At 46.0% G+C, this 27023-nt stretch overlaps 4 protein-coding genes across 5 annotated transcripts; 1 reads left to right on the forward strand and 3 right to left on the reverse strand.

Annotated features, from left to right (window-relative positions):
* The first annotated feature begins 237 nt into the window (after nt 1-237).
* Nucleotides 238-2003, forward strand: LOC100118104 (mitochondrial import inner membrane translocase subunit Tim17-B). Its single transcript, XM_003426069.5, has 2 exons — nt 238-520; nt 1357-2003. Exon 2 carries the CDS (start codon nt 1366-1368, stop codon nt 1855-1857), a length of 492 nt encoding a protein of 163 aa, XP_003426117.1. The 5' UTR covers nt 238-520; nt 1357-1365; the 3' UTR covers nt 1858-2003.
* Nucleotides 2004-2061: 58 nt separating this feature from the next.
* LOC100679449 lies at nt 2062-2776 on the reverse strand. Its single transcript, XM_003426070.5, has 2 exons — nt 2419-2776; nt 2062-2331 (listed from the first exon to the last, which is right to left on the reverse strand). Exons 1-2 carry the CDS (start codon nt 2533-2535, stop codon nt 2134-2136), a joined length of 315 nt encoding a protein of 104 aa, XP_003426118.1. The 5' UTR covers nt 2536-2776; the 3' UTR covers nt 2062-2133.
* A 65-nt stretch (nt 2777-2841) lies between these two features.
* Nucleotides 2842-25016, reverse strand: LOC100120176 (homeotic protein labial). The gene is made up of 3 exons (XM_016985380.1): nt 24937-25016; nt 14501-15708; nt 2842-5383 (listed from the first exon to the last, which is right to left on the reverse strand). Exons 2-3 carry the CDS (start codon nt 15495-15497, stop codon nt 4818-4820), a joined length of 1563 nt encoding a protein of 520 aa, XP_016840869.1. The 5' UTR covers nt 15498-15708; nt 24937-25016; the 3' UTR covers nt 2842-4817.
* On the reverse strand, nt 24287-26242 carry LOC100679339. Of its 2 annotated transcripts, none has more exons than XM_016985381.2 (5): nt 25965-26242; nt 25566-25769; nt 25440-25490; nt 25271-25364; nt 24287-25200 (listed from the first exon to the last, which is right to left on the reverse strand). In XM_016985381.2, exons 1-5 carry the CDS (start codon nt 26068-26070, stop codon nt 25155-25157), a joined length of 501 nt encoding a protein of 166 aa, XP_016840870.1. In that variant the 5' UTR covers nt 26071-26242; the 3' UTR covers nt 24287-25154. The 2 variants fall into 2 exon arrangements, with proteins under 2 accessions (XP_016840870.1, XP_003426115.1); XM_003426067.4 differs by having other exon boundaries at nt 24287-25161; nt 25965-26240.
* Nucleotides 26243-27023: the final 781 nt, after the last annotated feature.

Here is a 27023-nt window from a genome sequence, read left to right on the forward strand (position 1 = left end):
TCTATTTTCGAACGTTTGCGTCTACTTGCCTACCGTCGGCCATATAAGAAATCAGCTGTCTTGTGGAAATTCGAATTTGAAACAACCGTTATTTTAATAAACAAATGTTTGTAATTTGATAGGAACCCTTTATTGACGATTAATTCTTCATATGAACGAATCGGAAACCTTCTTGAAAGAAATCGACGGTACGGTCTATTTGAATTTCGCGCCGATTTTCAAGCAGTTGCGCGCACGTGCTCGCGACTCCGTAAAAAAACAAAACTTCCAAAAATAATCGACCGGTATTTATTTCCGATTTTTTGAGTTTTAAACCAATTCTATAAGCTATGTAAATATTCGTAAATGATTTTCGGCACATGAGAAATCCATTTTTCTTGCCAACCATGAAAAATTGCTAAGTTTGCAGAAGAAAAAATTCTCCGTTGACTCGAGTGGTTCTTCATCGTGTGTCTGTTCATCGTGACTGACGTTGCGGGTTACCTTTGGCGAGGGAGATAGTTTTAGTGTTGTTTATTAGGTAAATATTTATTGGTCAAAGTGTAAAATATTGTGCGATTGCAATCAAGTGACCTAATGTCGTAAAATCTGTGTAAAATCAATGGTGTCAATAAGTATTTCACATTCTTTCGTCATCCTAACCTAACATTGACTTTCGAAATCAATGTTGAATTGGATTAAACTAGGCATGCATTTTTGCGCAATTTGTGCTCTATTTATTTTTATACCAATAATAATAGAGATAATGGTGTATTAAGCTTGTGTTCTTACCTACTTTCGTAAATCGTTCATATGAATTGATAGAATTTTTTGTTTAACTTTTTGTTTGTTGAAACTTGATGAGCAATTTTTAATTCTATTTGATTTTCGCATAGTATAGCGTATTTTTGAAGCTGCAAATCATTAGTAAATTGTTAGAATTGATATTTTTAACTTATTGAAAAGTGGTTTATGTGAATTTATATTCATCAATTAGATATCTTATTTATTCAATAAAGTATTGATTCATCATTTCTTAAAATATCAAAAACAATATTGTTTGCTATGATACTTGTAAATTATGCTTTTCAAAGGTACCTCAAAGGATCAAATAAAGCATGATTGCATTTATAGATTGTTTGATTCAATAAAACAAGTATTGATTACCTTAGATTAGTCACAATATTGATGAAACTTTAAATAATTTATTTTTGTTTTCAAGTTAATTTGATTGAACACCATTCATTATACACAGTATCAATAATATTACAACAATAAAGTATTTATGACAAGAATGTCAGGGATAAGAAATAGTGTTATGTAATATAACTTGGAATATTTCAAACTTTTTAATGGTTGGATTTGTAATTGTAATAGAATACCAACATGGAGGAATACGCGAGAGAACCATGCCCATGGAGGATAGTCGACGACTGTGGTGGTGCATTCACTATGGGTGCAATAGGAGGTGCTGTGTTTCAAAGTATCAAAGGTTTCCGTAATGCACCAAGTGGTTTAAACAAAAGGTTCACCGGAAGTTTGATGGCTATCAAACAACGCTCACCAATAATTGCTGGAAATTTTGCTATTTGGGGAGGTATGTTCTCAACAATCGATTGCACACTGGTTCACTTCAGGAAAAAGGAAGATCCTTGGAATTCCATCATTAGTGGTGCTGCTACTGGAGGTATTTTGGCAGCAAGAAATGGTTTACCAGCGATGGCTGGTAGTGCAATCATTGGAGGAGTTTTATTGGCCCTTATTGAAGGAGTTGGTATTCTTTTCACAAGACTTTCTGCAGAACAATTCAAGCCCCCTTCGCTGGTTGTCGATGATCCCTCGCAGCTTGGTCCACCTCAACAAGGTTATCCATCGTAAAATTTCTGACATACTTAGGTTTACTATTTTAGAGTAAATATTCCGAAAAACGAATGAACACAAATCTTGTTGATAACAGTGGAAAATGTGTATAGATTATCAAGTACTTAGGTTAAGAAAGATTAATAATAATTGTTTTGCGTTAAGATGTGTCATTTTTAAACTATCCTTAAAAATCCTTCGCAAAGAAATTAAAATATATACTTAATTTTCTTGGAAAAATTTATTTTTTATAGTTATAAAATTTGTAATAAATATTCTTTTCAATTTCACTATCTAGTCATCAAAATCATCTTCATCCTCTTCACTGCTTTGGAAATTTGGTATCGTAAGATCCAGTTCTTGTGACACAGGATCAACCGTTTCTTTTTTCAAATTCATTTCAGCTATGTTCCCATTTGAGGAAGATTGACTAGTGGTTGCATTAGCGTTTGTATTTCTATTAATAGCATTCAAAATATGAAGCTGTTCAACCTGCAAAATATATGTGTTTATTACATGCTATTAGAAAATATTTGTATACATTCTATCTTATGGAAAAAAAAAATAGTTTATACAAACTTGTAGCGCATGAACTTGATCATTCAGCTTGGAAATTATTTTCTTCAAGCATTCTTCTTCCGTTTGAAGATCTTGCTGGTAAATTAACAATTTTTCTAAGCTATCTTTCTCGGACATGACTGATGTTTACAAGCTGCATTTGTCGAATTCACGCTTTTGTATATTCGGTAAAAAAAGGTTAGCATTCAGTGGATCTCTGACGTACCGACTGAGTAATAGCGCCTGCGCATTCACATTCGCGCGAGCAGCCATTTGGTCGTCGAACCGCGTAATTTGAATGGATTCGAATGATAAACCGCAATGATATTTATAACTTCCAATAAAAGCCGTTTCTTGATGACTTATTTTAAGATAAGTCTCAGTAAATCTTTTAAGATATGACAAAAGAAATCAGGTATGATGGAATAAGCATTGTTCGGCAGATTTAAATGCAATAATACTTTATTTTTCTATAACTCCTACATGAAGTATTATTCTATCAATAATTTACGATAATAGGAATTCTTAGGTACAGAGGCTCGTGCGAATCTTTCGATTCCTGACTGAAGCTTCTGGCGAAACTTAATTTTGAATTATGAATCTACTTACTTAACGACTCCTATGCAAATGCATGCTTTTATTACGCTTAGCAAACGATAGCCCTTACAGAGAGGAATTTTTTTTCCATATTTTATACAAGAACAAGATTATTAATGCATACTACATAAATTAAGCCATCTCAGTACTCATTGAAACTGTTCAGGATCGACACTTGCATAGGTTCCTATTTACATATAAATACATACACAGAGCATCGTGTAATGGAAATTATGTATACAGCTACGATATCCAATTACTTTTATCAAGTTCGCTAGTTTTTATTTTGACAATCGAAGTGTCACAATTCTTCGTCGATCAAGTACAGATGAAATCAATGAACATTTTCAAAACGTCAAAGCTTAAACGGTTCGCGCTATTATTAAATTTCAATTTCAAAATATCGCTGTATTTTCATAGATAAAAATTATTCACTGAGTGATTTCAGTTGATGTTTATCAATTACTTGACTCTTATCACTCCCGTTCTTCTTGGAGAACATTACGCTATAATTTTTCCCCCATTTATCCTACCACCTAGCTCATTATCATCTTTATTTCTTTGGTTGAGCGTCGATATCAACGAATACGATAATTGTTGGATCGATTAAATTAAAGAACACTTTTCTCTTGAAAGAAAGCATAGGTAGTACAGTCTTCTGAGCAGGACTTTTCCACAGGCTTGGTATAAGCATCGGTTCACCATTTTTCATCGGTATATATAGTTATTCGAGTAATTCGAGCGTTTCAAGGCGGCAACACTTTCGGGACGAAATTTTTATTTTGCTCATTGACCATACAACAAACTCGCGACGGCTCGAATCGGCGTTGTTTTCAAAACTCGGCAACAGAATCTCGATTTGTACAATAAACGAAGCGTCTGAAATTTAGCACTCGCAATCATATACGTTTACGTATATTGTAGGTAATAGAGTCACTAGCTCGTCCTCGCATGGGACCAAATCACGCAAGTTATCTGTATTGAAACATCGATATTGTGCATTGTAATATAAGGTTTTCGATTATTTCGCATCAACTATTAATTAATATTTACACAAAGAATCGTCAGATTTTTTACACAGTTAAATCATAGCAGACCATTATATCACCACTGCTGCGAGCAATCATTTTTTACCAAACAAAAAAAGGAATCATCAAAACACAAGGAAATCCACTATACAATATTGATAAATAAAAATATGATCGAAAAGTCGTTACATGTCTCGCGTACATAAACGATTACGCTATGCCGGAGCGGCGTAGAATTGTGTGTACGTCCAACATTGTTTTTGCCAAGCGCTGTTTTTATAAACTTTCGATTCTCCTCTTTTCTCTCTCTCCCTCTCACGTTATGGTACACGCAACACATTAATAATAACTGTACATTTCAAATGTCCACGAATAGTCACTTCATTGGCAGATTACGCAATTCGCGCGTTTTTCTCCGGCCGAAGTGATCGGTGAAAGTGGTAGTGTAGTAGTTCGGCTACCAATAATCATTGCTTTCACTTTTCTCCTTGCAATGCCTGAATTTCGTTGCCGAGAGCGCAAAATCGTTCCTGCATAACGTCTACGAATAAGAATATCGCGATTATCTCTACGAGAAATTCAAATCTACAGCATATAAATACGACACGTAACTCACTGGTATAGATATCCCACATCCAAACCGATCGTCGACCGAGTTCTTCATCATCAGCACAAAGAAAGGAAAAAAAAATCATCCTACATTTCGTCATCTCGGTCACACATGTCAAAGTCAATTCTCGCATCAGTTCCCTCGCGCGCGCACTCGTCTTACGAACAGCCGGCGAAGTCGTAGCGTCATTCCTTGGAGGTATTCGGTGGCGTCGGATCCCGGCTGTTTTCCGAGCCGACGAAGCCGTGAAGACCCATGGCCATGTCTAGGCCCGTCGTCGAGCTGGTCGGCGAGTTGCTGGTGCTCCTCGTGCTGCCCGTCGCTCCGTCGCTCGCTGCCGCGGCGGCGGCGGCGGCGGCTGGTATCAGACCCTCCTTCATGCGCTTCTTCTGCTTCATGCGTCGGTTCTGGAACCAGATCTTCACCTGGGTCTCGTTCAGCTGGAGAGCCGAGGCGATTTCGATGCGGCGGGCGCGCGTCAGGTACTTGTTGAAGTGGAACTCCTTCTCGAGCTCGGTGAGCTGTTTGTTGGTGAAGTTCGTGCGGCCGGTGTTGTTGAAGCCGGCGGACATGCCAGCCGCGGCTGCGGCTACCGAGAGGGACATCCCCCCGGCTGGGCTGAGACTGCCCGGGTTGGTGCTGCCGCCCAGGCAACCGCTGCTGGACAGACTGCTGGGGTAGACCGCGTTCGAGACAGAGGCCGTCGCTGCGCTGCCGAAATCGCCGGCCACGGCTGCCGTCGTCTTTGGTGCTGGAATGAGAAAGGATGCGTGCGTTAAATCGAGATCGAAGTACGCTGTGACAAAGAAAAATGTATTGTACGCGTTCGAAAGGGTTGACTGCTCGGATGGTCAGCGCGTCCCTTGCGTCAAAAGCGGGTGTATCGACTGACCGGTGCAATATGTGCGGATTAGAGTCTCTTAGCCGTCGGACAGCCGCACGCGCGCTGACCTATCCGTTGCAGCTGGTTCCACAGCGGAAATCTGTCCGATTCCCGTATTTGCTTTTCGAAAGGGTATAAGCGGTATATTGCTTCATGTTACGCATCTATACGTATTACGGTTTAGCCATATCGGTATTAGGGGATATATTAAGGCGCGAAAACGCGTTAACGAAATGACGCCGGATTTTCGAGTCTTCGATCACTTCATCGGGCTGCTTAATGCACTTGTCGTTTCTTTCCCGACGACGACATTATGAAAATTAGGCGGCACTTGCGCGCAAGATATGTGCGCGCTCCTCAATTTGCCTAATGGATAAGAGAGCCGGGTCGAGGGAGAAGCTCTTGTCTTGCGTCGCTCGTATAAGCAAAATAACCTAACGGTTTCCTCCAAGAGTACACGATCGTGTCTTATTACACAGTGCGTCATAATTATTATATATGCCTTGAAACGTTGATTAATCGTACTGACCGCTTCGTTTTCCCGACGAATAAATTATCGAGCAGCTGGCGATAACTCCAAGCTTTTACCCATGGAACATACGAATATCGACGAGCATTTATCTTTATAACGCCTCCGTATTACATTATTTCGTCAAACTCACAAACGCGTCGAGGTGAAGAAGTCAAGGCTATATAACTATATAGCTATACATCTCTCACTTTCGCGACTTTAGCCATTTCTTCGAGTCGCTTCTGCATTTTCCCGCGCGTTAGCCGCATCAGGCTAAATTGATGAACGAGCGCGAAGCAGCAAAAAAAAGCAGCCGCGCTTAATAGAACTTGTCCAACTCGATTATTTACCAAGAGAGAGAGAGAGAGAGAGAGAGAGAGCTGGAGACCGAAAGAAAAGCAGTTCGAATCTCGCCTCCTATTATATACGTATATATTATACATAAGTGACCGATGGCTCCTCCGTTCTTTCATTTCAATTCGACGCGCACGGACGACGACTCCTCGAAATCGTCAAATTTAATAAAGACGCGCCGCACCTGTATATAGCAGCTCCCGCTGACGATATAATCATCCCGCATACACACACTCTTATTTCGCCGTGTCCGCGCGAGGGTGTCTGCGAAACTCGCGCGCGCGCATGTGAAAGATAATTAGCAGCCGTGTGCTGCAACCCGCCGTTGGGTATAATATAGCACTCTCTCACTCTACTCTACATATATATGTATATAACGGCTTGACTCAGCGCTATCGCGGCGCTCGTCGGGGCCACTTGTCAGCGCGACAAATAATTTCCGACCGTCGGCCGCAATCTCTGCATGAGAATCGCGCGCGAGCGGGTGAGTTTTTTTTTTACAGCCGTTAGGAGGAGACGAGCCGCCTTTTTCGGAGGTGTATTTCACACCGAGTGCAGCAGCCGATTATTTATGCTGATTGGGGCTAGCGAGAGTTTTATGCTTTTTTTATTTTTTAGGCGAGGAGGAAATCGAGCGATGATTTTTGAGGACTGCATACAAGTGAGGGAGGTGCTATATCGATTCGTCGCTTTTCCATTTATTATTATATTTTTACGTCAAATCTCATGCCGCGCGCGTAATTCTTTTTGAAATGTTTGCTCACGCGCGCATTGATTCTCTGTTAATTCAATGGGACTATCGCTATACGATTTTATTCACTTTTATTCACTGCGTAAACCGATCCGTATTGATACTGCACATAATACTCGGTGTGTACACACGAGAGGACCTTAAAAGCTCTAATAAAAAAGGCGACTAACGTACTATATACATCGTTTACGGGCTGCGTCGGAGCGTATGATTGCATCTCGAAATCCGATAGCGATCAAATACACCTGGTCTTCCGGCGACGCTTCGAATATAGGAAAAGCCCATTTTTCTGTAAATTACACTATATATAATAATAATTGAGCGACAGGCACGCAATCAAATTAGCCAAGATCTTCTCGCTGCTCGCAATAATCGAGCGTTATCAATCACCCCGCAAGAATTTAATAACCATAAGTGTACTTAAACACGCTGCAGTCGAAAAAAGGGTCCCGCATACGTATACGCAAAGGTGTCTCTTTCGTAACGCTACACCGCATCGGCTTCTTACATCATCTGCTGCTCCCGCGGCTTTTAGCCTTTGAATAATATTTGAATTGCATAATGCGCGGCGGCGGCGGCGGCGGCGGCGGTTCTCGACGGGGGTCGTTGCCGCACAAGAGGCAGATGATCCTCTGTGTGTGCTCAACGGATTGGCTTTCGACGCCCTTTTTCCCGAGGGCGCACGCGCGCGAGACTCGAATCCGATGATGCCTCCACTAGGAAATATACACATGCCTCCGCATAGGAATTTCACTTTTCTCGATAAATCTGTGTATAGCAGAGAATCTAATTAAAGCGCCGTCACACTACTTTTTCATAAAGTCAATTAGGCGTTGATGGCTGCTGACGATGCGTCGTGTATACGGGGAACAGATCGAAATGTATAAGGCTCTCGCGCGGGCACAGACTGAGCTGCTGTGTATACATGTATATACGTATATATATATAGAAGCTGGGCAGTACACGCATGCCGCAAACTAGCGCGCTCGCGCCGCGTGCATGTCAGTCAGTTCATGTTCATTCGAAGGTCCCCGATTAAATCTCGCGCGCCGCGCGCTGCTTGATATTATTATTTCCACGCTCTCGTACAAGCTGCCGCTGCTGCTGCGGCTGGGAGTTAACGCGAGTAGCGAGAAATCTACGGGCGACCTTATTTCTTTCTTCTTTTTTTTTTTTGTTTCTATTTCTGGAATTTGTCGTGTGTGTACTATGGATTATTTTCGAAAGCTACTAGAGATTTTTGTTGGTTTTGAACTTGCGGATCGGTATATTTCGATGCGATAAGGAATCCGGAGTATATAATGTATTCTTATTAAATTATCGACTCTGCGGTGTGTATTATCTCGGCTCTCGATCCTACGAGTCATCGTAATTTTCCATCTCTCTTTCGTACACGCACAGACGAGAAAAGTACTTATCGATTCAACGATCAGTTTTCGCATTTCTCATATGTTTATAGAAAATATTCTCCCTCCTATACATCCACCCAAATCGCACACGGCGTATAATCACCAAATTACCTCCGTAATCCAGCGCATAAGTATCTCGCGCGCGCGCGCGCGCGATCGATCCTTGCGTAAAAAAAATATACATCACGAGAACCGAAAAAGCTGCGGCGAATATTCGGCCCGTATCTCGATAGACGATCTCGAACTCTCGGGTAATTTCAATGCCGCGCGCGGCGCACGCGGGCGTTATATTATTATTGTCCTCGTGTGTTCTCTCGACGCCGCGCGCCCATAATGGCCTTACGATATAGGTAATATTCCGAGTCACGGTATATCGGAAAAAAGGACCGGTCGCGCACGTCAGAGCTCTAGAGCTGCCTTATTCGTGCGCTGATATGGGGAGTATCGCGTGGGGGCGTCCGTTATATATATATATATATATATATATATATATATATATATATATATATATATAAACACGGTCTTGGCGAAAAATCCGGGGAGGATTTTCGAGTGTAAAGCGGCCCCCGATATCTGTATACAAGGGCTTACGCGGCCGAAAGAGAGTACACGAGAGCGCGATAACGACGGATGAAGGAGCTCGATATAGAGCGAGGGAGAGAGGTGTATACGGCCGCGCTTACAATCAATTTGTCGATCTATCAATCTCTCTTTTTCTCCCGAGAGTGGACTGGATTTTTTCAGGCCGAAGAGGAATTCGCTGATGGGCTATATCGTGCGCTGATGCTATTATGATGTCGCGTGGAGCTGAACTTTTTTGTAATAGTATAGCATACGTGCGGCAAAAGAAATCTACGTAATATGCGCATAACGAGTAGTGGCTGCAGCGAGAAACAGCTAATCCGCGCTATGCTTTACAAATTTCCAGCCGATCCGATGATTAGATATCGAGAGTTAGTGTATGTATGTATATATATATATATATATATAGCGTGTATACGTGTATCAGCGCGTGCGCGACACAGCGGGAAAATGTCAGTTCGAGCGAAAAACGTGTTTAATGAGTGTTTTTATTGCGGACTGTACGTTTGAACTCGCACACGTTATAGCGTGACCGCTACTCAGGCTGGACTAGAATCTTTCGTAACGCTTATACGCACACACGAAATAAATAAACAAAGAGCCGATTTTTTCACTATATATATACTCGACTCATTTCAAAGTAAATAGCCCGGAGAGAATAATCGCGCGCGCACACGTGCGATAAACCCCGTCCGCGAGCTATCTCTCCGGCTGCGTGCGTCGTCGATTACGTTATACCCATACATATACCCAGAGCTGAGTGTGTGCAGCAGCGCAGCTGGGCGAGGGCGAAAAGAGCGCGCGGAGTAGAGACGCTCGGCCGTGCTGAAGTGCCGCGGAAATGAAAATCACCGCAGCCGCGACGAGACACGTGGTGGACGTACTCTCTCTCTCTCTCTCTATATATATATATATGTATATATATATATATATATATATATATATATATATATCTATGTGTCTGTACGTGTACGGCCTGTTCGCGGGGGGTAGCTCTCGGCTCCGTCCACGCTACACACACACACACGTATGCCGGAGTCAAGGGGCAGCGGCTCGAAACACGCGAGCGATCCTCTGAGATCCCCTCTCGAGATATCGGCCGCTCACTCACGCGTCGCTCTATGTGCAACGCGGTCAGTACTATATATATATATGTATATATGCTTCTTTTTCCTTCTCGCTCTCCATTTCGCTTCTGCGTCCGTTTGTTCCTGCAGCGGTTTGTGTGTAGCGAGCCAAGTTCAGGGCTGTGCGTATGGACGCGGGGGTGCTGTAGTGGATCGGTAGGAATGGAATTTTAATTCAACTATTACGTGCCCGGGGGGTGAACTGTATATACTGCGTATATGGGCTTGAATATAACCCGCTTTGGCTATCCGTTTTGTTTTGGATTTGAATTAAAGCACTTTGTTATTTCGTATAGCAAGAAACCGAATTATGCCATCATCAGCTCGCGTTTAATTAACTAATAACTCCCATGTAATAAAGCTCTTTACGCGAGTCTATTTTAAAATCAAGGCAGTAAAGAGTCCTTTCCAGGTCAAAGCCTGTATATAATGACCCGTAAAACCGATGAAACGGCACAAACACTGAAACTCACCGTCGAGCCTTTGCTTATGGCTATGTACATGTATACATGCGCCGATCGCGATTGTGCAGGCTCGTAAAGCTCGGCGCATTTATGAGAGCGAAATGCTGACGTCATTACGTTATAATTCACGTGTTAAGGCTACTCGAGACTCGCCGCGAGTTTACGAAGCAGCGGAGAAACCGGCGGATTGAGAGGAAGAAATTTCGAGTTTCTCCGCGCAGCTAGCACGTACTTAATAATATTATTATCCTTTTAAAATCCTCCTACTTCTGTCGCGATGAATAATGCTAATCGAACGAGTTTTTTCTCTATAACCTAATGAGTTTCCTCAAGCTTCTGCTCTCGATAATGCGATCGATTTATCGTACAATCGGCAGCGACTTTTCGCGTCGGCTCCCCCACCCTCGCTTCGAAAAATGTATTGATTTCAAAAGAACTCGTCAGCCCGAGAGCGCGCAGAAGACAAGCACATCCGGTTCACCCTCGGCGCGCGTGCTGGAGCCTCGCGTCGCCATTGAGTATCGCACACACACTCTTCCTCGCTCTCGGGGAAAAAGAAATCGAGTTTCGTATGATAGATCGGGCCGCTCTCGGCTGACAGGACGTCGCACGCGCGCGAAGGGTGGACCGAGAGAGAGAGAGAGAGAGAGAGAGAGAGAGAGAGAGAGAGAGAGAGAGAGAGAGAGAGAGAGAGAAAAAACCTACAGCGAGTGTACCATACAGGGGAAGAAGAGAATGCGAGAGCGAGCCTCTCTCTCTCTCTCTCTCTCTGGACCCAGGGCTCATGGGGATCGAGGGGAGCCGAAGGTGGGGTGAATCTATTGTGAGCCGCGCGGCCAACCAGAATTTACGAAAAATTTCGCCTCGTCCGATAACCACGCCCCGGTGGCTTTGTTGTTGTAGTTATGCTCGTCTCGCCGGCTTTATGTATATACATTATGTTTGCCCGTCCCGAGCTGCTGGGTGGGGTCGGATTTGTTTAGCGGCGCGAGTGGATGAAATTTCGTAGAAAATTAACGAGTCGCTTGAGAGAAAAAGAAGAAAGTAACCCGAGCTCGATAAAGCATCGAAATGATCCAGCGAGGAGCCAGAAAGGGCAACAAGTTGACAACGCGGAGATAAGGACTGCCGCGTATAAAGGGTTAAAGGAGAGAAAAAGCTCCCGTATAAAGTCGAAAAAGCCGGCGGGTTATCGCATGTCAAGGCGCAATGAACGGACCGGCCGTGAGATCGTCGGCGCTTACCGTACCCGTCATCATCATCCCCCGTGCGCGATGGCGTTTTATTAATTCGATTATAATGAGCTTTTAAGCGCGTGCTCGGCCCTGATACGGGGCTCCGGCTCGTATTGGCAGTTAACGCGACGCTATTAAGTAAATTGAGAGCTGTATGCGCGGCGGGTAGTAATATACTATACCGCGTGTACTGCTGCTGAAGCGGCGGCGTTTTTATTGCCGTCGATCGCATGAGTGCGCTGGAATAAAAAGGTGCATTTTTTTCGCCGACACGAGAACGCCTGAGTGGGATTATACGGTTGATAAGCTCGGGGAAAATGAGGATATAACTGGTGCTGAGAGTGAGAGAGAATTACTGGCAATTTTGACGCGTATGATGAAGTCGACGTGTGATGGGAAGATTTTTTAAACAAATTTTCGCTTGCGCTTCTTGAGTGAAGGCGAGACGCGAGTCTGAATAGTTGAGTTTTCGAGTGTATACTTGTCGAGATAAGACTATAAGCGCATAGCTGAGCCTTCTAAAGATTTAATTGATTTTATGTACACTGACCAATCATTCCGTTCACGAACGTGACGTGTACCGACTCCGGGTTAATGTCACTTTTGTATCACATTCGAATCTCAGATGCGAGATACCATAGCCGTAGATTACATCTGATTATTATATTTCTTTTGTTGGATGGAAATGCCAGGTAGTTTCGAGCTTGAGATAACTTTTTATTTACGGTTTTATATTCAGATCTGTATTTGACATCGTATATACTTTAGCCCTGATTGGAAGAAGATCCGCGTAAAATCCAAACTTTCTGTAAAACAAAGTCCACGTCTTCGCTCGAATTCCCAATAACTTTTCGTATCAGCCATAATACAAATGCGTAAAAGTCCGCTCACGGCGTATCTCCAGATCAGCGTTCCATTATCGGACACACACTGCGAGCGAGCTTTTTTCAAATATCCAAGATAAGCGTTTGTCTTTGATCCATCGAGATGCACGAAAATTTCGTATATACTTTCGAAATCCGTCGCACGACAGATCACGATCTCCGATACAATTGTGCGTGTACATCCCATTAATTAACATCGAATATCGTCGTATGTCATGGCATCCGAAAAATACACCGAACAGCGTGTATACGTTATACTTTTATCGGCTGCTGCGTCGTCCGACGGCTTATCACCGAGACGATATTTCAGCGAAGTAAGTACTCGAGATTCGCAAGATCGGCAGATCGATCGATCCGATCTCCAGAGGTAGGCTTACTAATATAGTACAGGAAATGACAATACTGATTCTCCGCGGCTGATATTCGAATTACGGAACACACACACGCGCGCGATTTTCAAACTTTCCTCTCTGCGCAAGATAAATTCACGCGACGGCTACGTAGAATTTCGAACGTAACTATCGACTTGACGATAAATCGAAGAATCTACGCGCCGAGACATTTAAAACGTCGCGCACGGCGATTGTAACGTTCAGCGCGCGGCTCCTGACAGATAGAGAGTTGGCAAGCGCTTGTCACGTTTGATTTATGGCCGCCGCGCGTGGCTTCCGAATCGCGAGTTGCTTCACGCGTAGCTATCTATCTATGTACATACCCTTTCGTTCAAGCATGTAAGCGCATCGCTGCGCGCGACTTATCTGTTGCGCCGTTTGAGCCGCTAGTAGGATATGTCGAAGGAAGTCGAGGGCGCGCAGTTAAAGGAAATCCGCGAGCGCGAATGTGGTACAAGGTTCTACAGACGGTTTTACGATCGAGTATAAGGAGAACTGCGCTTCGCGAGAAAACAGTCGAGATTGTAATCGCGTTGAAGCGAGGCGAGATGCCCGTTATTGTACGCCGTGTAATCGATGTTATTATATTGGATGTGTAGGATTTCGAAACACTCTTAGCCGAGAGAGAGAGAGAGAGAGAGAGAGAGAGAGAGAGAGAGAGAGAGAGAGAGAGATTCGCAACAGATTCCGGCATATAGCTTAATGCCCGCTGATAACGGCGCACTTTTCACGACATTTTAATGTTTTGTCACGTCTGTTGACGATAACGATAAGATAGAATATAATAACAAATAACCGCAACGCAGGCGTTCGTATATATTAGTTGAATATCGTATAATCGGGGTGTATTTTTAAGTGATCCGGTGGAACAATAAATTATACACTCGTTATCGAATCGAGCTACCGCGATTAAAGATTACCAGTATACTTATAATGCTTGTATGAATTTTTCACTTCATAGACGGAATCGTCGAGTCCCACAAGGCTCTTACGCCACGAGATCCAAGAAACGAACCTTCCCACCTTCCGACCGTTCCGCGATCGGCGCTTCCCAGGCGCGCTTTTTCGCGGAACCCCGAGTCTCTTCTCCGTCTCATCAGCCCGAGCTGATTGAATGATTCTGCAGGTTCTCCCACTGGCTGCACCTAATTCACCGCGCGCGGCTTAACGAGTTTTCGACGTAACTCGCGCGAACCGTCGCTCGCGCCAGAACAAAACGCCTCCCAATTTCACGCTCGCTAAACTCGCGCAAGAAGCGGCGTATAACACTACTCACCGGCTGGTTTGGGCACGTTCCTCTTGACCTGCATCCACTTGTAGGTCGGTACTTGCGTCTGCTGCTGCTGCTGTTGCGGTGCTTGCTGCTGCTGGTGGTGCTGTGTTGGCTGCGTTTGGTGGAGGTGAGGTTGGAGGTGATGGTGGTGCTGGGGGTGGATGTGACCGTGAGGGTGGACCGCGTGGACGGGAGACGGCTGGAGGTAGACCGTGTGGTCCGGAGCTTCCTCTTTGAAGTGCTGCTGCTGCTGCTGCTGCTGCTGCTGCTGCTGCTGACCTGGATAGGCATCCTGTCTGATGCCGGCGGTGGTCTGGGCGTAGTGTTGCTGCTGCTGAAGCGAGTCTTCGGGCAGCTGGTGCAGGTAACTCGGGCTGATCTGATAATCGCTGGACTCGTGACTAGACTGGTGATGCTGGGGCTGCTGGAGCTCCTGGTGGTGCAGGTGGTGCCGGTGCTGCTCCTCCGGCCTGTAGACGTGCTGCTGGGGCTGCTGGTAACTCTGGTGGTGATCGGCAGGACAGCTGCTGTGGGAGGCGAACGACGAGGAGGAGGAGACGCTCGCGTAGTCGAGGTTCGTGTAGCTCAGCCCGTTCTCCGAGGAGATGATGGCGGTGCCGTCCTCGTGGAGGACCGGGGCGCCGCTCGCGGAGTAAAAGCTCTGGGGCGGGGTACTGCTGCTCGTCGCCGCGCTGGAGTCGATCGCCGCCGCGAGGAAGTTCTCGGAGGTGCTCTGGCTGCTCGAGGAGTACGGGGCGATCGCCGGGGTCTGGGGGTAGTAGTGGGCTGCGGCGGCGGCGGCGGCGGCGGCGGCGGTGGCCACGAGCTCCGGTGACGAGGACACGGACACATGTCCGACGGACTGGTGATGATGGTGGTGGTGAGCGACGGTAGCCTGGTGATGGTGGTGGTGGTGGTGATGACCGCTGGCGAAGCCGTAGTTCGGGTAGGAGTCAGGCTTGCCGTAGGTACCGTACATGCCCATGTCCATCATCATCATCCTCGCGCCGGATTAGCATTAACCACTGGGCCGATCAGATTTGTCTTTCGTAGCTATGCTGAGAAATACTATCACAGACGTCACGCTCCTCTTGTAAATAACACTTGTAAATAACTCAGCGCGAGTCCATGGTGCCAGCGCGCGGCATCTCTTATACCGAGCACTCGAACGATCTCCCGCCGATTCACTGCGCAATCCACGAACAGTCTATCTACGAAAACAATCCTTATCACACAAAGCACGAGTCAGAGGGTAGCATAGAGTTCGGCTCGAGTCACACCGTCGTCGTCGACTGCTCGAAGCGGACTGGCGCGCAGGTGACGCAGGTAAGCGAGTCTGGCCTGGCTCACTCTTTCTCCTTCTCTCTCTCTCTCTCTATCTCTCGCTCGCTCTCCGTCTCCGTCGCACCAACGGCTCGCGTAGCCTCGGAGGGCAGTCCGCGGCTCCAGGGGCGGGCTCAGCCGCGGTCACGTGACCCGGAGCTCGGGCTCGGGAGGCGGAGCCGGCGGCCAATCGGCTCCGGCTCGACCGCGTCAGCATGATGGATCATCGCGCGAGTCGAGCGCGAATTTTATGTATTTTCCTCCTTTTTCTTTTATCTCCCTCGCTGCAGTTGACACGTAGCTCTATGGCCCCGTGCGCATGTGTGTGTGTGTGTGTGTGTACTCGCGAGGCGTAATATCGAAGCCGAGTTTTCTTATATACAGAGGAAGGGGCGAGTGAGAAGACAGTCCGCGCCTCCTGAGATGAGAGCTGCTGCTGCAGCCGATTCTTGCAGCTCTTGTGCGATGCTCGTGTCGCGATCTTTTAATTAAAAGCGACGTTTGACGAGTTCATCAACCGATTCCGCGGCTCTCCGACTGGATTTCAGCTCCTGTGGTAATAGGAGATCGATGCCAGCCGGTTTTGCGATGTTTGCGGGGACGAGTCTTGTTTGTGGGCGATGTAGAGGTGGATTTTTATCGACGATAATGTATACGACGATGTTATCGATATTCTGGATTGAGATTTCTCGCTGCGCTCGCGCGCGAAGCTTTCGGAGAATGCACTTTACCGCCGAATCGAACGCGATATATATTGCAACGATGAATATATTTTATCGCGCGAATCGTCACATCTTATCGCGGCGATTAAAAATCATAATTTATAAATACACTCGTGCGCAGATACGTTGTTGTATTATCGCGCGAATTTTAAGGAGCCGTTTGTTGACGCAGAAAAATAACGCGGACAAAACGTTTCAAAAGCTAGCAGCAGCCAAACGTGAAAAAAAACACGTCGTTCCCACCCAAAACCGTGCTATCTTCTCGCGCGCGCAGCTGTTCTAACCGATATCCAGATCTCTCTGTCTCTCAGCATCAGATACAAGATCGAGCAATTTGTGACTTTTCAGCCGTTCGCCAAACGGCAGTAGCATCGCGGGGCATCAGCTCGTCGGACGACTATATACACCATACCCGCTCGTCGAATTCATCATCCTCGTGTCGTCGGAAAGTCAAGCCGACAATACGCGCACCGGTACCGCATAAGGGACGCCCGGGACATATGGGCCGCATGCAAAGTCCCCTCTCTCTCTCTCGCTTTCTTGGAGCGCGCAGATCTATCTTGCGCCCGTCAGGATGTGTGTCACGGGGATTTTGGTAGTCAGCTGCTGCTGCTCGCACGAGCCTCTTTCTCGGCGTTACATTCGGCGCCACCTATATATACATATACAAGACTTTTCACGGTTTTTTTCTTCTTCCATGTATCCTCGGACTGTGTGGAAAAGCCGTCCCCGGATGGCGATCGCTCAATCGAGATTCGAAATCTCGAGAATTTGAAATCGATACAACGCGGCTTTTCGCACAGCTGTGCGATGCGTGCGCGTATAGGTATATAGTCTCGCTGGAATATAGAAGAGGAGGAAGATTGAAAGCTCGAGGTGAAGCTGCGTGACGCTATATGGGCGATGATAGGATCACTATGTCGGAGTTGGACCGTTGAGTCGGACGTGAAAGGCATTCGTGTTATTCATAAGGATGCTAGTGAGCCGGTGATGAAGACAAATGATATGTGAGATGGAAACTGGGAAGAATGTTTTATAACTATTTTAATTGCCGGTGTCCCGCCTTGTCGCTATGGAAGTGTATATGTAATTGTGGTATTTAAGCGATTTCGACGATGTGATCGTGAGTTGAGCTGCGCTTGCGGGGACGTGATTCGATGTTGACTCAAAGAACGAGTCGACTTTTGGATCGCTTGTCAGTATAACGACCGCAGCCGTTTTATTTCCATCGCGTAATTTTTCTTAACTTACAACAACTTGTTCCACGGCAGCGGCTACTCTAAACAAGCGCGTAGGCCGTGAAAAGCAGTCTATACCCGCTCGACTGCTCGAAATACCCAAAAAGACGTCCAACCGATTTTCCTGCAGCAAGTGCGCAGCTACTGCACATACAAAAAAAAACCGAAACTCATACCCTGCAGCACACAGTTCACAACGATATACTATATCCAAAAGAATTCCTTCTCTCTCCCTCGAAACCCGCAGTGTCATATCCACGTGACTCATGAATATTCAACTCGTTTCGAAAATAATCGACCCCCACGAATTTCCAGTTGCTCGCGCGATCGGTGACACTTACACCCGGTCGCTCGCGCGATAAAGCGATCAGACTACTCCATACTGTGTATATATATATAAGTGCTCCCGGCGCGCAATAACGATCACGAAAAAAAAGTAGCTCTGTGGTCGAATGGCTGCGAACGAGATGTTCGCGCGCGCGCCGTGTATGTATATATAGTCCGAAGATTCCGAAGAAAAAGTATGTATAGAAGAAGAGAGAAGAGATCGGTCCTGACGCAGCCCCTTAAGTTCACTGACAGGATGACACATTCCTCACCGTGAGACTTTCGGAGCGACGCGAGATAGCTGCGTGTGCTGTTATTGTATATACATATATACATCTATATATATATATATATACACGGGTGGAGGAGAGCTCGGCTCGATGGTGTGTAATCGTGGGCGCCACCTGCGGTCTGCATGATCGGTCCGATCTCGATCTCTCGACGCGCGCGAGAGCTGCGCGCTTGATTGTTCACCGATCTTCGCCCGATACATATGCGGTTATTTTTTTTCTCTCTATACCTCTCGCGATTCTCCGAGAGGTTTTCTCGACGAGCACGCGTTACACTGCACCGGGATGACGGGACTCGTTTCTTCGGCTATTGTTATACAGCGTGGCCCTGCACGAGGGAAAAGGAGTGGCGACAGATTTGGAAGCAGATCTCGATGTCTTACCGATAAATGGTTCTTTTGCCATTAGAATGAAGACTATACGCTGTGTGTGTGTGTGTGTGTGTGTGTGTGTGTATTGAGTAATTACAGCGAGTTGACGATCGCATGACTAATTGTCGCGAACGGTATAGAGAGAAACGATGACAGGTCGTCGAGGAAAAAAAAAAGAATCGACGACGACAAATTGGTATACTCGCGCGATGCTATACGGCAGCGGCCATTAATCATTTCATTATAGGAAGATGTGCCGTACGAGAAATCAATAATGTCGAGTGCCGTGTTGCTACAAACCCTTTTACGGATTAATTAGCGCTTTCTTCGCGCGGATCGTCCGTCATCGGGTTGACAAATCTTTTTCGGGCTAAATAGGGTATATACACGAATTCTCGTCAAAACAGGCGCAAACTTGGAAAAAAGTGAGAATAACAAATCCAATTATAACTCCCGTACAGCACTTCAGCCGATCTCGCCTCGCGGATCATCCGGACAAATTCGAGCTCATCCTCGACCTAATGCCCGGATAAATTCTCGCAGGCCGCAAACTGCGGGTTAATCCCCTTAAACAATTGGCGAACCAGTCGATCTCGTCCCTTCTTCTTCTTCTCCTCCTTCCCTCGCTGCAGCGTCTCACGCGCGCTACGGTCAATCTCGTTTGGCGCCACGCTGAGTTTTGACGTGGGATGAGGCACCTGCATTGTCATGCCGAGCCGCAACTGTCACGTCGCGGCCGCTTGAGCTTCTTTTATCTGCGAGAAACCACCCATGGCTCTCTCTCTCTCTCTCTCTCTCTCTCTCTCTCGCGCTCACGAGATCTGTGTCGTGTAGTCTTCTCTTGGAGAGATCCCTGCTTCGATCTGGCTGGGAAAGAGAAGTTTTTCGGCCGAAATGTATTTTGCATAATGCGCGCGCGATTCTGCGCCTTGTTTTTTCAGCCGGTTTGCAGCTATATATACGCTTGAGCATTAGTATACGGCATAGCTAATGACTCGGCAAAACAAGGTAGTTCTATTATGTACGCTAGGCTGACTGTGTGTTGGACTTGGCACCTTTTTAGTGTCAGAAGCGATTTGGCTCCCACAGCCACCTACTAGGATTTAAATCTCGTTCGATTATAATAACGCGTTTGAAATTCGCGCCCTTTTTACATTCCGAAAAATAAGCAGCTACGGTGTTACACAGACAGCAACGAAATACCGAGAAAACCCAGAAGAAAAGGATTCGCCCGTCGAAGTAGGATGTCCAGGAGCATATCCGAGGCGGAGCTGAGGTATAACTTTTATGCACACGCTGCAGCATCGAGAGTTGAGGTCTTCCTCGAGGGAATCGAGTTTTTCGTTGAGATTCTTTATTTTCCATTCCGACAAGGCGTGCTCACTACTAGGCATAAGAAGAAGCTCGTGGAAACTCAAAGTCAATAGGTGCCCGGCCCATTATGCGCACTTCCAGAGGGTAAACAGAGACGATTTTCGGCGTGAATAGCCGTTGTTGGACCTCACCGCGCGCGCTTGACTGACAAGACACTGGTGGGATCGTTTAAGACGTGACGTTCCCCCGCGCGCACAATAATTGCGGCTGTATTGTGCACTGAAAGCTAGGCACTCCACCTGCGCTCGCGCGGGAGGACGAGTCGTCGGCGAGAGATTATTTTTTCCATTTTAGGGTTTAGGGAGAGATGAGCCGGGAAGGTAAACACGGCGAATTTTGACTTCTTCTGTCTACCCGGAAATCGTTACGCCCGAGGTGTGGGTTTCTGGAGATCGGAGAGTCGGGGAGTCGATTGTTATTCGAATATACTGATTATTCTTTTTTATATACTGATTATTATGTTGCATCACCCTTTCCAATCTGAATGCAACGATAACGCGCTAATCCTTGCCATGAAGGTCAGCAGATAATTCATTTAAAATGAAAATTCAACATTTCAACTAATTCGCTCATTTCAAATCTCACCACAACGAAGCTGCCTTCAACATCAACCCTCAGCATCGCTGCATCGCGTCCATCACCCGCTTCGTACATTCGGAGCATCCGAGCTAATCTCCAGAGCCGTGCAGCAGCTCTCGCTACTCTCTATCCGTCGCACTGCCGATCGATCTTCCTCGCGCACGTTGTTGTCGGATTTTCCCATTTTCCGTAATTCTATCTATTTCGGCAATGGCGTGTCCAGCTCTCTCTCTCTCTCTCTCTCTCTCTCTCTCTCCCCGTTTTTGCTCCCCGCACACATGCACGTACACACGGAAATGTATACGCGTGCACAGCACACATAGGTGCGGGAAGTAGCAGCTAGATATAGCATATACAGCCCTCACAATGGAGTCATCAATCATTTCGTGCGCGCACCGCTCGATTGCTCCGCTTCCAACTACTGCTGCACGCGCGCGCTGGTTGTGTGTGTATAAGTGTATATGTCCTACTCTCTTTTCCGTGATGCAGGCCTCTCTCTCTCTCTCTCTCTCTCTCTCTCTCTCTCTCTCTCTCTCTCTCTCTCTTTCTCTGCAAGTGCATAACGCGCCGGGGTTGGGAGACGACGAAACGGAGAACACGCGGTAATCGAATACATTTGCAAACATATATTTGAGCGCGGGGGTACTGAGAGTTTTTGGCGCGGTTGCGCGATTCGAATTTACCCGTGATCTACGATATTATGAAGCTTGTTGTGGCTATTATTGTCGAGTAAGAGTTGCGCACGAGTAAACATCAGTTCAGCTCCTAGGCTGTAAACAAGGACAGTTGGCACGTGGTCATCCGGTGGACGATGACTCCGCGAAAAGTCGCTCGCGCCCCTTTTCAACCCCCGACGGACTATGCCTACTTCAATGCCCTCTCTTTTTTCAACATCACGATACCTCGCACAACGTGTTATACCTATGTACAGCTAGTAAAAGCAAGCATTCGTCGAGGGGCCGAGATCATATCTCCGTAAATGTCGAATAAGCGTAATTAGCCTTACATTTGTCGCGAGAGAGAGAGAGAGAGAGAGAGAGAGAGCTGCGATAACGCGATAATTACGAAAGCACCACTTAATAATTGAGAACAAGGGCGTTTCCGAAAAAAAAACCCGCCGAGAGTGTAAGGTACAGTATAGCGCCGACGAGGAGAGAAACACGAACTGTTGTTGTTTTTCGGGCGCAGTTCGAGTGCACTCGCGAGAGTTATAAACATTCCTCGCTATATCGCGGAAATAAAGACTCTCGGATTTCACGCCGCGGTTATACATTCAAATCTTTCTTCTTTTTCGCTACACACTCGGCTGCGCGCTTATATGGCAGCTAATCCTGCGCGCAATTATCGCTAGAGCATGAACGATAAGGCTAAGAGTGAGCGCGGCCGGTTGTCGTTTTGGATATACGCGCGCCAGTGGAATGTTTCTATATCGCGATGCCGATCGCTGATATCTGCATCGAGCTCGTTATAATCTCGTGTCGATCTTTGATTTCGCGCATGTGTTTCTACGCGCCGCTTTCCTTTTGCCGATGTATCCTGATACTCGATTTTTAATACGCGTATTCGCGTCGGTCAAACGTTGCAACATATAGGTGTTTTATTTATTTTTCAAGCCTGTAGTTTTCTGCGCGCTGCTGCTGCACCTCCGATGTGATTTGTTTGCCGAGTAGTTTCAGGCGTGTCTTTTTGTTTCGAGTAGCTGATGGAAGTTAATTAATCGTGACGAATAATCAAAGCTTGTTATTGATTGTGACGATGATTCGAATTTTGAAAAAATGCTACGCACGTGAAGTCTTCGTTTACAGCCGTATTTAATTAATTTGTTGTATGTAAACAAATGAATCGGTATCGGTTATTTCTTCGAGTACCTTATACTGATATCGATTTTGATTCACATTCAATACCTGAAATATATTTCTCACTCGAAACGACGAAATGTAGCCAAACTCACGCGATATTTCGGCGATAATATGACGCCGCGTCGAAAAAGGCCGAACGCGAATTAACCGACAACTTTGCGAACTCGGGCGCGCGACCGTGTGTATATATATAGCTGTTGGTGAGTAATGGAGAGTTATACGGGATGGTACCGGCTGCGCGTAGGGCACTCTCGCGTATAATACAACAACCCTCGTGCGCGCGTCCATTTATTAACACTTCATATCTCTCGCGCGACGTGCCGGTAACGAGCCTGTCATAATTAACATGCTAACTTTATTACCACTGATATACAAACGCCCTTTCGCTATACGTACTCCCTTCGCGCATATTGCGCCTCCGCTGCTGCCGCCGACGAGGCAATTTGGGGCGTCGAAAATTTCCACTCTTTTCGTATTATAATATTATACCCGTTTCTCAATTTTGCACACACGCGAGCATACGCGCCAATAAGTCTGCGTACGGCGAGACGGATCGAAAAAAGTAACGAAATTCCCGTCGCAATGACCTCACGATCTACAGCTATATTACGTAAGCACATTTTCACCGCCACCCCTTCGCGCGCATTGAAACTCAAGTCCGTAAGCATTTGGCTAAAGAAGCTAATGTATATAGTGAGAGATGCTTATCGCGGCGGACATCGGTCGTCTGTAATCAGGGGGGGAATTCGTTGGGCAAATACTACACGAGGATTAAATAACGCTCGCGCGCGGGCGAGTATCCCATAAGTTGAATAATATTTCGTAAGCAGAGCAAGAAGACTCGTTATACTCATATTATGTGTCCTATAGACACACGCGAGTGAGAGAAACGGGTTATTCACGCCATATTAACGCCAGAAAATAATCCAGAGTAGCGTATACGGAGAATCCAGTTTCTCGTTTTTAATGAATGAATCTCGTCGTAGCCGCAGAGAGAGAGAGAGAGAGAGAGAGAGAGAGAGAGAGAGAGAGAGAGAGAGAGAGAGCGACATCCGGGGCGCCTATTCTCTCTTGCGTTAATCATTTTCCCCCCGCGCTCATCATTAGCCGGGCGATCTTTTTCTCGGACTTCTCTTTCTCTCTCTCTCTCTCAAGAGAGAAGAAGTCATCCAGCCGGAAGGTGATCCATGTGACACGGAGACGCGCAGGACCTGCCAGCCGTTCCCAGAGCTCGTCTTATATATACACACACACACACACACACACACATATATGTGGCCTTAGATGTGTGCTGTACAGGCTGAGTAGGCGCGCGCGCGAGCGCCTTGTCAGTAGTGCGCCGCCGATAGAGAGAGGACACGTTGACGGGCTAGATAACTCGCGGAGAAGACGATGCCTGCGTATATACTACGTGTCCCCCTTTTTCCAGAGAAGTCTTTTCACTTAGCGAAAGCATTAAAGGATTCTCAGTCGGATGCGCGGTGGAAATCGGCTGTCGGTGCGGCTTTATATTAGTGAAAGCCCGCATGTGTATCTCTGGATGATAGCGATGACGCTGGAAAGCAATTTCTGATTCTCTCGATGATGCGCGCGTCGGGCTTTTGAGTGGTTTATTTTGTTATGCGCCTGTCTCTCTCGCTGGAAAACCAGTAGCCTCGCGTCACCTCGCGTTCGTGTTACTGTTATACTCATGCAAAAGATCGTTATTTCGTGTTTTATCGAATTTTATTTATAGCTAAAGTATAGATACACACTAATAAATTCAGCGCTGGATTAATCTTAATTGGTTACGATATACCGTATAAAAATGACAAAAAAGATAGTAATATTCCGAGAAATCGATTTTCACAAACTACACAACTTTGCTTCTAAGCAAACATCATAATCAATGCTAATAAATGCGCAACGGAAGTGAGTCGAGCAGAGAACAAAAAAGAAGGAAAAAAAAACGAACGAACGCGTATCGCTACAGCTCGTCGACGGAGACAGCGCGATAAGGCAAAAGGTCAAGAGTAGCTATATATAACGATCTCGAGGGATTTCCAGAGCACGCAGCTCCTTCAGTTCGTCTCACTCTCTCTACTCTGTCTGTCTGTCTCTCTCTCTCTCTCTCTCTCTCTCTCTCCTCGGAGCCTGGATTTCCGCGTCATTAAACAGGCACGGCGAGTTTATAATTGAATACAGCGTGTGTTGACAGCCGGGCATATTGGCAGGCGGATGACGGAGGCTGCAGTTAGTTCCCCCGAGAAGAGCGAGAGACATCGACTTCGAGCGCGCGAGTCTCGGATTCAGATACGAGGCCGCGATATCAGTGGCCAAGAGAGAGAAAGAGAGAGAGAGGCTTCGAGCCGTGTACCTGTCATTTTCTCCGGGCCGTGTCATCCCGCTTCTCATCTTCCTTTCGCTCGACGGTCTCCAAGGCTTCGTCGAGAGCCTCCGTGGATAGACAGGGGGCTGTGTGCGCAGCCTGTAGAATCGAGGATATACACGGCGTCCGAAATGCCCGCAGTTACTTCACCAGCTCCTTCTGCTCGGCTTGTCCTTATATACTACACGATGCTGCTCGAGACCAGGTTATTTGCTGGAAGGTGTATGCGAGAGTGAGCGTGTGAAACTTGTGCTGCAGGTGTACGCTTATTATATTAGAATATTACGTTATGCTTGAAAATATAATTTGACGATTGGCATACCTATATTTTGAGCGCAAAAAGTTGGATGTAACCAGATTCGTCATCTGGCGTTGCACGCTTGCATACTTCCAAAACTTCAGCAACAACTGCCCATCTAGGCAAAAATTTAAAAAAATTTTACGCTTATAATTGTATCATCCAATGTGTGCAAACCGCCAGGCGTACCAACCTTCTATATTGTGCTTCTTCTGGATCGCCCGCATATGAGTTTTTCTGATGCCTGTAAACATTTTCGATCGATTAAAGTATTTCCGTGTAATTATAACGAATAACAAAGTCGTCTACGAATGCTCACGTGGTTTTGGGTCGTATTTGACAATTCTGCCGTTGACATCCTCCAAAACTTTAACGTCTCCGTTTGAAACCTCTTCATCCACACGCGGATTGTTCAAAGCCGGCTTATTCTCTAATAGTGCCGTGGAATCGTCATCAACAGCAGCAGGCTGGCTCTCCAATGGTGTTGTGGAACGTTCAACAACAGGCTTGCTCTCCGACTGTGCTGTGGGAGTAACAATAATGGTAAGTAGTCCATTACTTCAAACCGTCACGATACTTACGTATGAATTTTGTATGTTCTAAATTATGATAACCTATAAAATATTCACGCAAGTAATGTATCATTCGAACGGTAAGAATTACGTGCAACGACGTTTTGCATTCGAAAGATGCTTATTATTTTATTGTCAGTACTTACCTGTTTCTTCGGTAGTAGTAGTAGGAACGCTACCTTCATTGGTAGTAGTATCATCGATGCTTTGAGGCTTTTTCAATATCGAACGCAATGCCGTTTTCGACTGCATTTAGGACTCTGTTCGTTGCTGTGCGGCTTCACAAAACAATACTTGAAATGAGCGTGTGCTTTGTAGTAGAAAATCCTTTCGTATCCAACGGTTATTTCGACCGAGAAGCGGGAGAACCGAGAATTCGATGCGCAGCGTGCGAATTGCTAACAACTGACGGTCGACTCGGCTTGGCGCCGGCGGATGTAAACAAACTGAAGCGCCGCCGGCCTTTTGTTTCGCTCACTCCAAATCCTATAGCTGCCATAAGGCGCGAATTACAAATTTCGATTTAAAAGTTTCGATATAAGTATTGAGATTCGAGCCACGAAAAGTTCCGCCTGGGTATTATACACATCGCTTCAGAATGTTCAGTGGGTCAGATCGTTTGCGTGCTCTCGGCAATAATCTGGATTTCCTTCTCGGGTGTAACGCCGCACGCGCCTGTCAATCCTCGATGCTAATTAATTCTTCGCGGAGTCACACACACGAGAAAGTTTGCACCGGATGGGCAGCATAATCCGGTTTCTTTTTTTTTTTTTTTTAATGCATCGTCGGTACAAAAATTCGTCATACCTCTGCTCCCGTGGCGATAGCCTTCGAATGCTAAATAGATGCATATAATTGCTCGCGCATACGCGATTATTCAACGCGCGCGCGCGCGACGTGCCTGACGAGATAACTATCGATTGTCGCGGTAAAAGTGACTACCAGATGAATTATCGTATTTACGATGTAAAATAAAGGCTCGAAATTTCCACGAATTCCGCCAACTTTTCCTTTTTCAAACAAGCCGTATAAACATCAGATAATAGAAGCCAGCAGGGACCTCCCGAGAGGAACCGATTTTTTGCCAATAATACCACCCGATTTCGGTCCCTTCTCTCTCTCTCTCTCCCAGCGTTTTTATCTCGAAAACACAACAAGATCAGCTCCGAAACTCAATGATTAATTATGTGCGGCCAAGACGAGAT

Source organism: Nasonia vitripennis, chromosome 4 (assembly GCF_009193385.2).
Source record: "Nasonia vitripennis strain AsymCx chromosome 4, Nvit_psr_1.1, whole genome shotgun sequence".
In the NCBI taxonomy this organism is placed as follows: domain Eukaryota; kingdom Metazoa; phylum Arthropoda; class Insecta; order Hymenoptera; family Pteromalidae; genus Nasonia; species Nasonia vitripennis.

What these genes read in the sequence shown, in the direction of transcription:
- LOC100679339 (XM_016985381.2), bottom strand. Translation starts at nt 26,070, where the DNA reads ATGCAGTCGAAAACGGCATTGCGTTCGATATTGAAAAAGCCTCAAAGC. An exon ending in CAAATACGACCCAAAACCAC is followed by an intron (nt 25,491 to 25,565) that starts GTGAGCATTCGT and finishes AAATGTTTACAG; the next exon opens with GCATCAGAAAAACTCATATG. An exon ending in GAAGAAGCACAATATAGAAG is followed by an intron (nt 25,365 to 25,439) that starts GTTGGTACGCCT and finishes ATTTTTGCCTAG; the next exon opens with ATGGGCAGTTGTTGCTGAAG.
- LOC100118104 (XM_003426069.5), top strand. Translation starts at nt 1,366, where the DNA reads ATGGAGGAATACGCGAGAGAACCATGCCCATGGAGGATAGTCGACGAC.
- LOC100120176 (XM_016985380.1), bottom strand. Translation starts at nt 15,497, where the DNA reads ATGATGATGATGGACATGGGCATGTACGGTACCTACGGCAAGCCTGAC. An exon ending in GAACGTGCCCAAACCAGCCG is followed by an intron (nt 5,384 to 14,500) that starts GTGAGTAGTGTT and finishes TTCTCATTCCAG; the next exon opens with CACCAAAGACGACGGCAGCC.
- LOC100679449 (XM_003426070.5), bottom strand. Translation starts at nt 2,535, where the DNA reads ATGTCCGAGAAAGATAGCTTAGAAAAATTGTTAATTTACCAGCAAGAT. An exon ending in ATCAAGTTCATGCGCTACAA is followed by an intron (nt 2,332 to 2,418) that starts GTTTGTATAAAC and finishes TATATTTTGCAG; the next exon opens with GTTGAACAGCTTCATATTTT.